A 15,182-nucleotide genomic window follows, 5' to 3' on the forward strand; every position below is an offset into this window, starting at 1 on the left:
CTTCCCCACCTAATTCAATTATTCGAGATTTTTAAAAGTTTCAGAAGATATCAGAGTCACCTCGTATATAGATACAGATATAAATCAATTTTGTAACATTAAAGGAAAGTAATGTTTCGAATTAGTATTTAATTTCGATATTGAAAAGGATATGCCAAATTAAATTTTTATAATGATTTAAGCAATGATGATTAAACAATCACCTTCCTTCCTATTTGTTCGCCTTGTGCGGTGAAAAAGAACAAGTAACCCAATTTTTTTACAAGGTCTAGTTTATGACTAAATGCTTAAGGTCAATAACATTCTAATTTTGAGAGATATTTTTTTGTTGACAATCTTTTATTAAACAAACAATAACAATTAATTATATGATAAGTATCAGATACGAAGTTTCGTATTTTTTTAAAAAAGCTTTTCTATGACTAAATACTTAAAACAATTATGGAATTAACCATAAAAAAATAAAATATGAAATGAAACTTAATACATTAGTACTTTAGAAATTTATTTATTATCTTATTCTTATATAGAAATATAAATAAATTTTTATAATTTTAATTGTTGTTATAATTTAATAATTGTTATATTTATATTACTACTTTATTATAATACTAAAATTGTTTTAACAATAAAGAATCAAAAAATATTTGTAATATTGAAACAAGTTTATTTTTTTTGTTTATTTTTTATACTAATTATTCTTATATAAAGTTTATACAATTTTTAAAGTTTGATCATAAACTATTTTATGACAAAAACATACTTGAATTTAATCATTCCAAAAAAAAAACATACAAAAAATATTAACATGATAAACAATTTAATAGTAATCTTGAAACAAAAATTTAATAGAATTTTTGTTTGTTTTATTGATTCTATTATTTTTATTTAAAAATGTGAATAAACTTAGAAATTTTTAAATTTTGATATTTTTTCCTAAGACATATTTTTTATGACAAAAACGATGTACTCCTTTAAATATTAATAAACAATTTAATAATTGGTGAAATTGATAATAAATAAACTTCTAAATATTAATATATTAATATAATTAAACAATTTGTTTTAATACTACAGTATTTAAAAAATAGTAATCTTGAAACAAAAATTTATTTGAATTTTGTGTTTTATTTATTCTATTATTCTTATATAAGAATATAGATAAAGTTAGATATTTTGATAATATTTTTTCTTATAACAAAATTATTTAAATAAACTTAAAATATCATAAAGAAATATTAATAAAGAGTCTAATAATTAATAAAATTGATAAATTTAATAAAGCTCTAATAATTAACTTTAAAAAATATTAGTTATCTTGAATCAAAATTTTATTTGCTTTTTGCCTGTTTTATTTATTCTAATTAATCTTATATAAAATATAAATAAAATTAGAAATTTTTAAAGTTTATAATCATAAACTTTTTGAAATTGATAATTTTAATATAGTTCTAAAAATCGATATAATATATATTTATTATTAATATTTATATTTGTAATTATACAATTTATTTTAATATTACAGCATTAAAAAAAATATTAATGTTGACACAAAAAATTATTTTGTTTTTTTGTTTGTTTTATTTATAGTAGTATTGTTATATAAAAATATTAATAAAATGGGATATTTTTAATTTTTTACTACTTTTTTATGGCAAAATACTTAAAACATAAAAAAATACACTGATATGAAATTTTAAATATTAATAACAAATGTACTAATTGGTGAAATTGTCAATTTTAATAAGGTTCTAAAATTTAATATAATTATATTTATATTAGGACTTATAATATAATTTGTGTTATTAGTACAATATTAAAAAATATTAGACATCTTAAATCAAAATTTTATTTGGTTTTATTTATACTAATTATTCTTGTTTAAAATATATATAAAATTACAAATTTACAATACAAGTTAGATCATCAGCATACACAGAAATAAAATTTTAAATATTAAGAAACAATTTAATAATTTATGAAATTGATAATTTTAATAAAGTTCTAATAATTGATATAATATATAAGTAGTATATAAAAAAATTAATAAACACTCTAATAATTGTTAAATTACTATATTACTTTTAATTTTTTTTAATTAGAATATTAAAAAATATTAATAGTTTTTTATTTGTTTTATTTATTTATTTATATAATTGTTATCTTATATAAAAGATAAATAAAGATATTATTATTTCTTTTTTTATATATATTTTTAATATGCATTTTGTAGGTTCATCATTAATCTTGTTGTCTGTCGATTACCCAATTAATAACATATATATACTAAAAAAAATGTTTTAAATTAGAAAAATATGTTTTCAAATTTTATCACAGTCTACTTTTATCAAATTTAGTATCTACCTTTTTTAATAGTAACTCATTTTTTCATTAAAATACACTTCTCAATTTTTCAAACATTTCTAATTAAATTTTTAACATAATTTTTGACGATTTTAAATAATGAATAATGTAGAAAATGTTCAATTTTATATCTTGTAATTCATCTTTAAACTTATTTTATATATACTATGTTGGACAATTAAGATGGAAGCACTTCCGTAATTTTTTATTAAGTCTATAAATCTTTATATAAGCCAGAAAAATTTATTTAATTTTTAATAACACATTAAAATGAAAATGAAATTCCAATTTAATTGTGTATGTGTGTATATTACTTAAAACAATGTCAAAAACAATTTACTTAATACAAACGTCTAATAAAATATTATATTATCAAAGGTTTTAACAATTATTTTGTATTACTTAATTGATAAAATAAATGATATACATTATTTAAATGTTTTAAATTAAAATGTGATGTATTAAATAAAGTTACTAACAAAATAAATTAGTTGGCATTCATAATAACGACCAACACTTATCGTTTATTGACAATTGATTGATGGTAAAAATACACTTAATTTTAACACTGAATTGATTTAATTGACTGCTTTTCTAAGAATTCCGTAACTAATTGTCTGAACTAGATCGTAACGAGCTTGTAAATTTTGTAACTTTTAACAATGTCAGAGATATTTCCATGCAAAACTTTATTACAATTAATTTTCTTTATTTTATACCGTTTCCCTGTTGTCACGATAACACGTAAATTATTTACTTATTTCCTCGTACGTACAGAGGCAACGGAAACTGCCAGTTCCAATTAAACCCCATCGTATATGTCGACTAGGAATTACAAGTGGCATGCAGATAATTAGTCGGCCACTGAAATGAACCTCGCCGTGTCCGCAGTGATTTCCAAATGACGTCAAACCGAAGATGCGTTTTGTTCTTCGTGTTTGGGTATTTACCACGGACGCTTTTTCTTGTGTGAATTCCCACATTTAATATGCATATTTTCATCCAATTTGTTTATGAGATTTGTTTTCAATTTCTTATTTAATTTAATTAAACAAACCAAAAATGTTGATTTATTTTGTTTATTTAAACAATCTATTCACGTTCACGTTTTACGTTTAAACCGAGATATCGATTAAATTGATTGATTTAGAATCTGTACCATTAGTTGCATTAAGAAATATGTAGAAGGTACGTAATTATAGTAATGTTGCATTTGTTTAACCTTGACTTAAATGCTGTCGTGTTTGAACTATTCAATCGTTCTTGCAATACATAATTGAACACAGGAGTAATGAATGCGTATAATTATTAAAAAAGAAACTATGATCGAATCTAAAAATGTGACTAACCATTGGAAACAAAGAGGGAGCATAACTGAGGGAATCACCTTAATATTATTATTTTAGTTAAATTCTTTCTCAGAAGCAAAACATAACTATATTAGTAATATTTGCAATCTAAAGTAGTTTTTATCTTATACGTGTGTTATAAAAATTTATTGTACCTGTCCTTGAATTTACTAGAAATGAAAAACTGGAATGGAAGATAAGAACAGGACATTGGGTATAATATATTTTTTAATTAATTGTTATGTTATGCGGACATTTCAATCAGTTATTGAATGTTGATCGATCACACATTGACAATTAATAACACATTATTACCATAAAAAATGTACAGTGGTGGAAAAAAATATGGAATATTTATTTACTTGTTACAAATGTTACTTAATGCTTTTCCTAATGTGTGGCAAAGCTCAACAAATCTAATTTACTGCCCTAATTCACAGGGTTTTACTTTTTTTGATAAAAAAATCAATTTAGTCTGGAAAAAAATTATGGAATATTTTATTAATATAATTAAAAAATTAACAATTACTCACATAATTCAATATTTTGCAGCTTCTATCACTAATTGGCATCTTTTAGACATAAAATCTGCCAATTTCTTCAAAGTGTCAAGAGCAACTTATATTATTATATAAGTGTACATTGGGTATAATATATTTTTTAATTAATTGTTATGTTATGCGGACATTTCAATCAATTATTGAATGTTGATCGATCACACATTGACAATTAATAACACATTATTACCATAAAAAAAGTACAGTGGTGGAAAAAAATATGGAATATTTATTTATTTACTTGTTACAAATGTTAGTTAATGCTTTTCCTAATGTGTGGCAAAGCTCAACAAATCTAATTTACTGCACTAATTCACAGGGTTTTACTTTTTTTGATAAAAAAATCAATTTGGTCTGGAAAAGAAGTATGGAATATTTTATTAATATAATTAAAAAATTAACAATTACTGAAATAATTCAATATTTTGCAGCTTCTATCACTAATTGGCATCTTTTAGACATAAAATCTGCCAATTTCTTCAAAGTGTCAACAGCAACTTATATTATTATATAAGTGTACATTGGGTATAATATATTTTTTAATTAATTGTTATGTTATGCGGACATTTCAATCAATTATTGAATGTTGATCGATCACACATTGACAATTAATAACACATTATTACCATAAAAAATGTACAGTGGTGGAAAAAAAATATGGAATATTTATTTACTTGTTACAAATATTACTTAATGTTTTTCCTAATGTGTGGCAAAGCTCAACAAATCTATTTACTGCACTAATTTACTCTTTTTTTTGATAAATAAATCAACTTGGTCTGGAAAAAGTATGGAATATTTTATTAATATAATTAAATAAATAACAATTACTAAAATAATTCAATATTTTGCGGCTTCTATCACTAATTGGCATCTTTTAGGCATAAAATCTGCCATTTTCTTCGATGTGTCAACAGGATGAAAAATATTCCATATTTTTTCCACCACTGTATGTATGAAACAGAGACATGCATAATTATTTCAATATTTTATATTTATAATACATATTCTTAATACAAAAAATAAAATATTTTTCCCAATTCTTTTAGGTTTAGGTTTTTGTATAATAGACAATTTGTACCCTCCGTTAATTTGTACAGTTTAATAATACTGTATAAAAAAACAATAGTAAATTAATATTACTTTTCCAGTTCACATTAAATAAAAAGAATTATGGCTAAAATAATTGATATTTTAAAAAGTTGCCATAATTATGGCCACTACTGTAATTCCATTCCATTCAGAAGTTTTCAGAAGGGAGGATTTCCTACGACCTCACTGTCTATTTAAACATATTTAGTGTAAATTACATGATAAAGTTGCAAACGTTGTGTTGCATAAATCTAGTTTGTCCTATTTATTAACAATGTTATACATCTCTTTGCTTACACAACCCCGTGTTTAATTAATAAAATGAGTTTGAAGTAAATGTTTCTTTTGACAATAAAATCACACAAACACGGCTTAAAATAAATTTAACAAAGTTATAATTACACGTGTGTACACTTTGTTTTGTGCTTTAAAACATCAGAATGTTGTCATACGAAGAGAAATTTTCATTTGTCTTGATAAAAGTGTACGCTTAAATATCCACATTATTGTCAGTTATAAAGTATGATAACAAAATACAACAATATTAATAATTATTATTATTAGTGGGTTTAGTTAGGTATTTATTAATATTTGAAAAATAAATAAATAAATTAGGTACTAAATGTTTATACACTTAATAATTATAAAATGAATATAAAGTAAAGAGAGAGAGAGAATATATTAAAATAAAAAAATAAAAAATAGATTTCTATTTATAACATGTTAAAAAAAAATATTTGGTTAAATAATAAATACTAAATTAATTATTAATTATAATTACATATGTTTAAAAATAGAAAATAATCTGAAAAAATAAAAAGTAAGTAAATTTATTTATTTAAAAATAATTACTTAAATTTAACCACTTTTACACTCTTTAATTAATTATTTTTTATTATTGTTTAATAATATACAAACTTCAGTTTTTGTTTATAAATAATTACAATTTAAATACATATAGAATTTTATAAAAAATATATAAAATAGTTTTTGTTTAAAATATTATAACATATTATAGACAGACACCTTATTCAAAATGGTATTTATTACTATCCAAAATGACTATTAATTTATTATTATATCCAAGGATAATTTTGTAATATGAATTTATAAGAAATAAAAAAAACTTAAAAGTAACCTGTGAAATAAAATCAATTAAACAGTAATTAACAGCAGGTTTTATCAATAATAAGCTCATAAAGTTTATAAATAATTTATTTTTACAGAATATAAAAATTTCTATAACTTCTCTTGACTGATATTTATTCTCTTAAATCAATACTTATTTAAATTTTATAACAATGTTATAAAATAATGAAATTCCATTTCCATTTTGATAAATAAATTACATATAATTAAACAAATATGTAATTGTAAAACAAGTTAAATTGGCTTGTAATAAAAATAGAATAAATAATCTTGTTATTTATTTAATATGTATATTATCAATCATAAATATTCACTAAATTCAAATTAATATTACATCGACGTTAGTTATCTTTTATTATCAAATTATACTTTAGCAACCAATTTAACATCAATCGTCCGAAAAGATACGAATTATAATGTAAGTCATATTAATTAACAGTACATAAATAAAACATTTATCAATGTTTATACACTAAAGAAACACGCTTAATGTTAATGAATTAGTAGATTTCCTAATAGATTGACGACTAACTGTCGAATATTTTGGCAAAACCTCTTTTACAAAGAACTTAGATAATTACAAAGAAGTTTAACTGACGTCACAGCAAAATTTTGTAATTCACCCATACACGTAAAGTTTTACTTTGTTATGATTTAATAATTACGATACTTGTACATTTTAAAGTGATTAAAGGAACCCAACTAAACTGATACACAAATTAATGAATGAATTCATTAATTAGGTGTAATGAGGTTTTAATTATAATGTGTTTTGTTTCCAATATATAATAAAGGGGGTATTTCCTGTTGTTATTGAAAGAGAAACTGTCTTTTGTGTAAAATGATGAGAAAGCAATTTTTAAAAATTAACAAATATATAATTAAATATTATGTTTTTTTTTATATATTTATGATTAATTATTAATTTTTTCAAATATGCATAAAGCATTGTTTTAATTTGATGCATCCACCATTTTTTAAACTTAAGAAAAGACTATTTTTCTTTTGTAAAAAATAAATGACATAAACTTTAGTGCGTGTGTTAAATAATTATCACATATAATTCATTAAATTAAACATTTTTTGTAATTTGGTCTGAAATGGATGGAAAAATGCAGAAGTGTGACTCTAATTTTGTCCAATACTGTATTTATGAATATTTGAAGGAAGACAAATGGTGAAGTATAAATAATTTCATATAAAATTCAAAAAGACAATAATATTTGTAGGATTTAATTAAACTAAAATTTTAATTGATTTACTCAACGATTTCTCGATATCTCTAATTAATTTGTTCAATATTACATCAATATCAAAAAAGAAATCTAAGGTAAATTTCAAATCATTAATTGTAAATTATTTAAACTATTAATATTATATTATACAAATAAATTAATAAAATTGAGAGGAGCATTTATTTTAGTTTTATTTAGTATTTATACAAATAGAATTGTCTTTTTACATAAATATTGAAATATAGTATATAGATATATATAGAAATATTAAACAATATTCTTTTTTAATAATATTTATTTATTTTATTAAAATCGGGTGGAGGAAGTCAGATTATTGAATATGTATAATATTATATATTAAAAAATGATATAAATTTTATTCGACAATTAAAACATTTGAATTAAAAGTTTATTTTACAATTAATAATTTAGTGAAAACTAATTTAGAACGTTTAAGATGAAAATAACTTATTAATTGATTAACGAAATTATTTTATATATCAACAATCTTGTTATTTTTTATATAACATTATTTATAATTAACTTTAATGTAATAAATATATTTAATATAATATAAAATAATACATCATTTAAAAAATTTTTTAATATTGTTATTTTTTATTTAGTATTATTAATATTTATTTATAGTTATTTTTTAATTTATCATCTAATTTTAGTAGTATAATAGTTTTTCTTATGAATCTTATGAACCTTAAAATAATTTAATATGAACAATTAGTCAGTATTAATTCATTTGATTATTAAAATGGGGAGGGGGGAGACATATTATTAAAAATATTTGTTATTTATACAAATAGAATTGATAAAAGCCTCTTTATATAAATATTGGACTATTCTCTAATTTTTTAAAAGAATACTTAATATAAAAGAATTTATAAAACAGATTATTTTCCTAATATAGTTTTTTTTTATAATCTAACCTTCTTAAAATAATTTAATATGAACAATTACTCAACATTAATTCATTTGATTATTAAAATGGAGTAAAGGGAGACATAATATTAAAAATATTTAAGTTTTATTTGTTATTTATATAAACAAAATTGATAAAAGTCTTTTTATATAAATATTGGACTATTCCCTAATTTTTTAAAAGAATACTTAATATAAAAAACTGATAATTTTCCTAATATAGTTTTTTTTATAATCTAATCTTCTTAAAATAATTTAATATGAACAATTACTCAACATTAATTCATTTGATTATTAAAATGGAGTGGAGGGAGACATATTATTAAAAATATTTAAGTTTTATTTGTGATTTATACAAATAGAATTGATAAAAGCCTCTTTATATAAATATTGGACTATTCTCTAATTTTTTAAAAGAATACTTAATATAAAAGAATTTATAAAACTGATAATTTTCCTAATATAGTTTTTTTTATAATATAACCTTCTTAAAATAATTTAATATGAAGAATTACTCAACATTAATTCATTTGATTATTAAAATGGAGTGGAGGGAGACATATTATTAAAAATATTTAAGTTTTATTTGTTATTTATACAAATAGAATTGATAAAAGCCTTTTTATATAAATATTGGACTATTCCCTAATTTTTTAAAAGAATACTTAATATAAAAAAATGTATAAAACCGATAATTTTCCTAATATAGTTTTTTTATAATATAACCTTCTTAAAATAATTTACTATGAACAATTACTCAACATTAATTCAATTTATTATTAAAATGGAGGAGAGGGAGACATATTATTAAAAATATTTAAGTTTTATTTGTTATTTATATTTTTGATAAAAGCCTTCTTATATAAATATTGGACTATTCTCCAATTTTTTAAAAGAATACTTAATATAAAAGAATTTATAAAACAGATAATTTTCCTAATATAGTTTTTTTATAATATAAACTTCTTAAAATAATTTAACATGAAGAATTGCTCGACATTAATTCATTTGATTATTAAAATGGAGTGGAGGGAGACATATTATTAAAAATATTTAAGTTTTATTTGTTATTTATACAAATAGAATTGATAAAAGGCTTTTTATATAAATATTGTACTATTCCCTAATTTTTTAAAAGAATACTTAATATAAAAAAATGTATAAAACCGATAATTTTCCTAATATAGTTTTTTTTATAATTTAACCTTCTTAAAATAATTTAGTATGAACAATTACTCAACATTAATTCAATTTATTATTAAAATGGAGGAGAGGGAGACATATTATTAAAAATATTTAAGTTTTATTTGTTATTTATACAAATAGAATTGATAAAAGCCTTTTTATATAAATATTGGACTATTCCCTAATTTTTTAAAAAAATACTTAATATAAAAAAATTTATAAAATTGATAATTTTCCTAATATAGTTTTTTTTATAATATAACCTTCTTAAAATAATTTAATATGAACAATTACTCAACATTAATTTATTTGATTATTAAAATGGAGTGGAAGGAGACATATTGTTAAAAATATTTAAGTTTTATTTGTTATTTATACAAATAGAATTGATAAAAGCCTTTTTATATAAATATTGGACTATTCCCTAATTTTTTAAAAGAATACTTAATAAAAAAATTTATAAAACTAATAATTTTCCTAATATAGTTTTTTTTTATAATCTAATCTTCTTAAAATAATTTAATATGAACAATTAGTCAACATTAATTCATTTGATTATTAAAATGGAGTTTTATTTGGTATTTGTACAAATAGAATTAATAAACGTCATTTTATATAAATATTGACTATTCCCTATACTATTAAGAAACTTAATAAAAAAAATATAAAAATGATAAAGTTCCTAATATAATTTTTTTATAAAGTAACCAAAAATAATATAAATGAACAATTAAAAAAAGAAAAAATTAATTAATAAATAAAATAATAAAATATTTAAGTTTTATTAAGCTTTTTAAACAAATGGAAAGAAACTAATTTTGTCCGATACTGTACTAATTTCACATAAAATTCAAAAAGACAATAATATTTCTTGGATTTAATTAAACTACAATTTTAATTGATATCTCCAAGATATCTCTATATCTCTAATGAATTTATTTAATATTATATTAATTAAAAAAAAAACTAACATAAATTTCAATCTTTATTTGTAAATTGTTTAAACTATTAATATTATATTTATTGGTCAACCAACATTTACACATTTACAAATAAGCACCCATAAATAATTTATTTCCTCAACAGGAATTCCTAGCAACCTTAATATAAATAAATGGTGGCCGAACCAAGGTCCCAACAAACTGAAAAAACAAATTCCCTCGCTTAACTTTTTCGTTTGAAATCCCAAGAAAATAATTTCCTTCGCGTCATGTCCACACGCTGCAGGACTCATGAATAATTCCTACGTGGAAGTTGACATCAAGCCCTACCAAAATGCAGGAATGGCCCGCTTTTATGTACACACATATATATATATAGATATAGAGGCAGCGGCAGCAGGCCAGTCCGTGCAGAGTTGTCGTTGGGACTCGTCGTCGTGCCGTTTTTCCGCGTCCGTCGCACGTGATCGCCGCCCGAGCACAACCTCCGCGACGACGGTCCGGTGAAAGTAAAACGTTCCGCGGCTCCGTCTCCGATCGTTCGATTGACAGAAAATGGCTTCCACCAACGGCGACCGGTGCCCAAACGCGGCCAAGCCGCGTCCAGTCCTCGCCAGGACCTGGTCCGAAAGTTACGAGAAGGAAGTCGAGGTGCCCGGCACGCCTAAAACACCGAGAACTTCCACCACACCAGGTAATTTTCGATGCTTCGGGATTGTGCGGTTTGATTTTTGTTTTTTGCGAAAGGGGCCGTGTTGTTTGTTCGGTTTGTGGGTTTTGTTTGTTCTGAAGAATTTACTTAAATGATTTAATAGATTTTTATTGTTAATATTACCTATATATATAAGTGTTTTTCCATCAATGAAAAGATTTTAGTTAAAAATTAAATAGAAATGATAAAAAATTAATTTAGATTAATTAATGGTACAATCTACTAATTGTTTATTTTCTAAATTACTATTCATTAAACCGTACTTTTAAATTAATATTTCATTAATCATGTAACAATAAAATTATATATAATATATACATAAAATAGAAATGTTTTTTTTTTGAGTTTTTATAAGGATAAATTTAAAATAATCTTTTTTACATAAATACTAAATTATTTTCTAATTTTTTATGAAAAATGTTATAGCTTTTTATATAATCAAACCTTTTAAAAATAATTTATTTTGGGATATATATATATATACATTTATTTAATTGATTATTAAAATGGAGTGGGAGGGTCAAATTATTAAAAATATTTCAGTTTTTATACAGATAAAATTAATAAGTCTTTTTATGTGAATATTAAAATGTTTTCTTAATTTTTTATTATAAAAATACAAAATAAGTTAATAAAATTATATTGTATATTTTAAATATTTTTTAAATAGTTCTTACTTTTTATAATTATTTACTTTAAAGACTTTTGAAAATCAATATTGTACGTTATGTTAAAACATATTATATATATATATATATATATATATATATATATATATATAAAGGGGCCGTGTTATTTGTTTGGTTTGTGGTTTTTGTTTGTTTTGCTTCTAAATTTTCGGTTTCCGGTTTAACTAGAATTTACTTAAATGATTTAATGTATTTTTATTGTTAATATTGCCTATATATAAGTGTTCTTTTTCCATCATTGAAAAGATTTTAGTTAAAAGTTAAATAGAAATGATGAAAAATTAATTTAGATTAATTAATGGTACAATCTACTAATTGTTTATTTTCTAAATTACTATTCATTATACCGTACTTTTAAATTAATATTTCATTAATCATGTAACAATAAAATTATATATAACATATACATAAAATAAAAATGTTGTTTTTTTTTTGAGTTTTTATAAGGATAAATTTAATATAATCTTTTTTACATAAATACTAAATTATTTTCTAATTTTTTATGAAAAATGTTATAGCTTTTTATATAATCAAACCTTTTAAAAATAATTTATTTTGGGATATATATGTACATTTATTTAATTGATTATTAAAATGGAGTGGGAGGGTCAAATTATTAAAAATATTTCAGTTTTTATACAGATAAAATTAATAAGTCTTTTTATGTGAATATTAAAATGTTTTCTAAATTTTTTATTATAGAAATACAAAATAAGTTAATAAAATTATATTGTATATTTTAAATATTTTTATACAAATACAATTGATAAAAGCATTTTTATATAAATATTGAACTATTCCCTTTTTTTGAGAATATTTAAGACGAAAAATTTGTAAAACTTTTTCCTAATATAGTTACTTTTTTATATAATCTAATCTTTTACAAATAAAATCTAATATGGAAAATTTGTATACATTTATTTATTTGATTATTAAAATTAAGTGGAGATAGATGAATTATTCAAAATATTTAAAGTTTTATTTAATTTTTATACAAATACTTTTTTTATGAATACTCAAGTCAAAAAATGTATAAAAGTGATAGTTTGCCCAATATATTTTTTTATATAATCTAACCTTTTAAAAATAATTTAATATGGAAAATTTTTCTATATTTATTTATTTGATATTTAAAATCAAGTTTTATTTAATTTTTATACAGATATAATAGATAAAAGCCTTTTTATATAATAATATTATTATATTATTATAATATTTAAATCAAAAATTTTTAATATAATTTTTTTATTTATTATTAAAAATATATGTTTTATTTAATTTTTGTGCAAATAGAATTGACAAAAATCTTTTTATATAAATATTATACTATTCCCTACTTTTTTTTTAAGAATGCTTATGTCAAAAAAATTATAAAACTGATAGTTTTTCTAATATAGTTTTTTTTATATTATTTAACTTTTTAAAAATAATTTAATATGGAAAATTTGTCTAGATTTATTTATTTGATTATTAAAATCGAGTGGAACAAGACAAATTATTAAAAATATTTAAGTTTTATTTAATTTTTATACAAATACAATTGATAAAAACCTTTTTATATAAATATTGAAATATTTCCTATTCTTTTTTAAAATACTTAAGTCAAAAAAAAACTATAAAACTGATAGTTTTCCTAATAGAGTTTTTTTATATAATTTAACCTTTTAAAATTAAGTGGAAGGAGACAATTTATTAAATATATTTAAGTTTTATTTAATTTTTATACAAATAGAATTGATAAAAGCCTTTTTATATAAATATTGAACTATTCTCTATTTTTCTTTTAAGAATATTTAAATCAAAAAATGTATAAGACTGATAGTTTTCATAACATAGTTTTTTATATAATCTAACCATTTTAAAAATAATTTAACATTATTAAATTTGACTACATGATTAATAAAATTAGTTGGAATGGGACAAATTATTAAATATATTTAAGTTTTATTTAATTTTTATACAAATAGAACCTTTTTATATAAATATTGAAAGGCAAAAAACTTATATTTTTAGTAATATAGTCCTTTTTTAAATAATCTGACCTTTTAAAAATAATTTAATATGGAAAAATTTGTCTACATTTATTTATTTGTTTAGTGAAGAGGTGCAAATTATTAAAAATATTTAAGTTTTATTTAATTTTCACATAAATAGAATTGATAAAAACTTGTTTATATAAATATTGAATTATTCCCTAATTTTTTTTTACATAATCTATCATTAAAAAAAAATTAATATGAAAAATTTGTCTACATTTATTAATTTGATTATTAATTATCGAATGGAAGGGGACAAATTATTAAAAATATATAAGTTTTATTTAGTTTTTTATCAAATAGAATTGATAAAGGTTTTTATATAAATATTGAACTATTTCCTAATTTTTTTAAGTCAAAAAATTTAGAAATTACAATTTAACTTAAAAATAAGTCGACGGTTAAAACATTTAAAATGAAAAATTTATTTATATAATCGACTGATGAAATTATATTATTAACAAATTTTTATAATTTAGTTTTTTAATCTAGCATTAGTTATAAGTAATTTTAATTTAATATTTTACTTTATTATTTAATATTGTCACCTTTTATTTAGTATTATATATATTTATTTATTGTTAACTTTTAGTGTATATTCTTATTTTTGAAAATGATTAAGTTTTAGTAGATTTAGATTAGTACACAATTATTTATTTGATTATCAAAATGAAATGATATGAATTAAATTATTAAAAACAAACTTTTTTAAAACATATATATAGTTTTTTATCTTATAATGTTACATTTATTTAATGTATTTTAATGTTTAATATATATTAATTCAGTGATGAAAATATATTATATATAAAATTAATTAAGGACCATTTATTTATATAATCGATTCACCAAATTAAAAATTTTCTATGATCTCCTAATTTTTTATCAGTATTTATTTATAAATAATTTTTATTTTAATACTATTTTTTATAACTATCAA

At 19.9% G+C, this 15,182-nt stretch overlaps 1 protein-coding gene across 2 annotated transcripts in view; it reads left to right on the forward strand.

The window, feature by feature from the left end:
* Positions 1-15,182, forward strand: part of LOC109600216 (GTP cyclohydrolase 1) — a 33,690-nt gene that overhangs the window by 3,506 nt on the left and 15,002 nt on the right. Inside the window, exon 1 of one of the 2 annotated variants that reach the window (XM_020016329.2) lies at positions 11,227-11,499. The exons of the other annotated variant lie outside the window; for it this stretch is intronic. Coding sequence (XP_019871888.1) covers positions 11,361-11,499 — 139 coding nt within the window. The 5' untranslated portion in view covers positions 11,227-11,360. Of the gene's footprint in view, positions 1-11,226; positions 11,500-15,182 lie in introns of those variants that run through there. 2 annotated transcript variants of the gene reach the window in all.

This window comes from Aethina tumida, chromosome 2, assembly GCF_024364675.1.
Source record: "Aethina tumida isolate Nest 87 chromosome 2, icAetTumi1.1, whole genome shotgun sequence".
In the NCBI taxonomy this organism is placed as follows: domain Eukaryota; kingdom Metazoa; phylum Arthropoda; class Insecta; order Coleoptera; family Nitidulidae; genus Aethina; species Aethina tumida.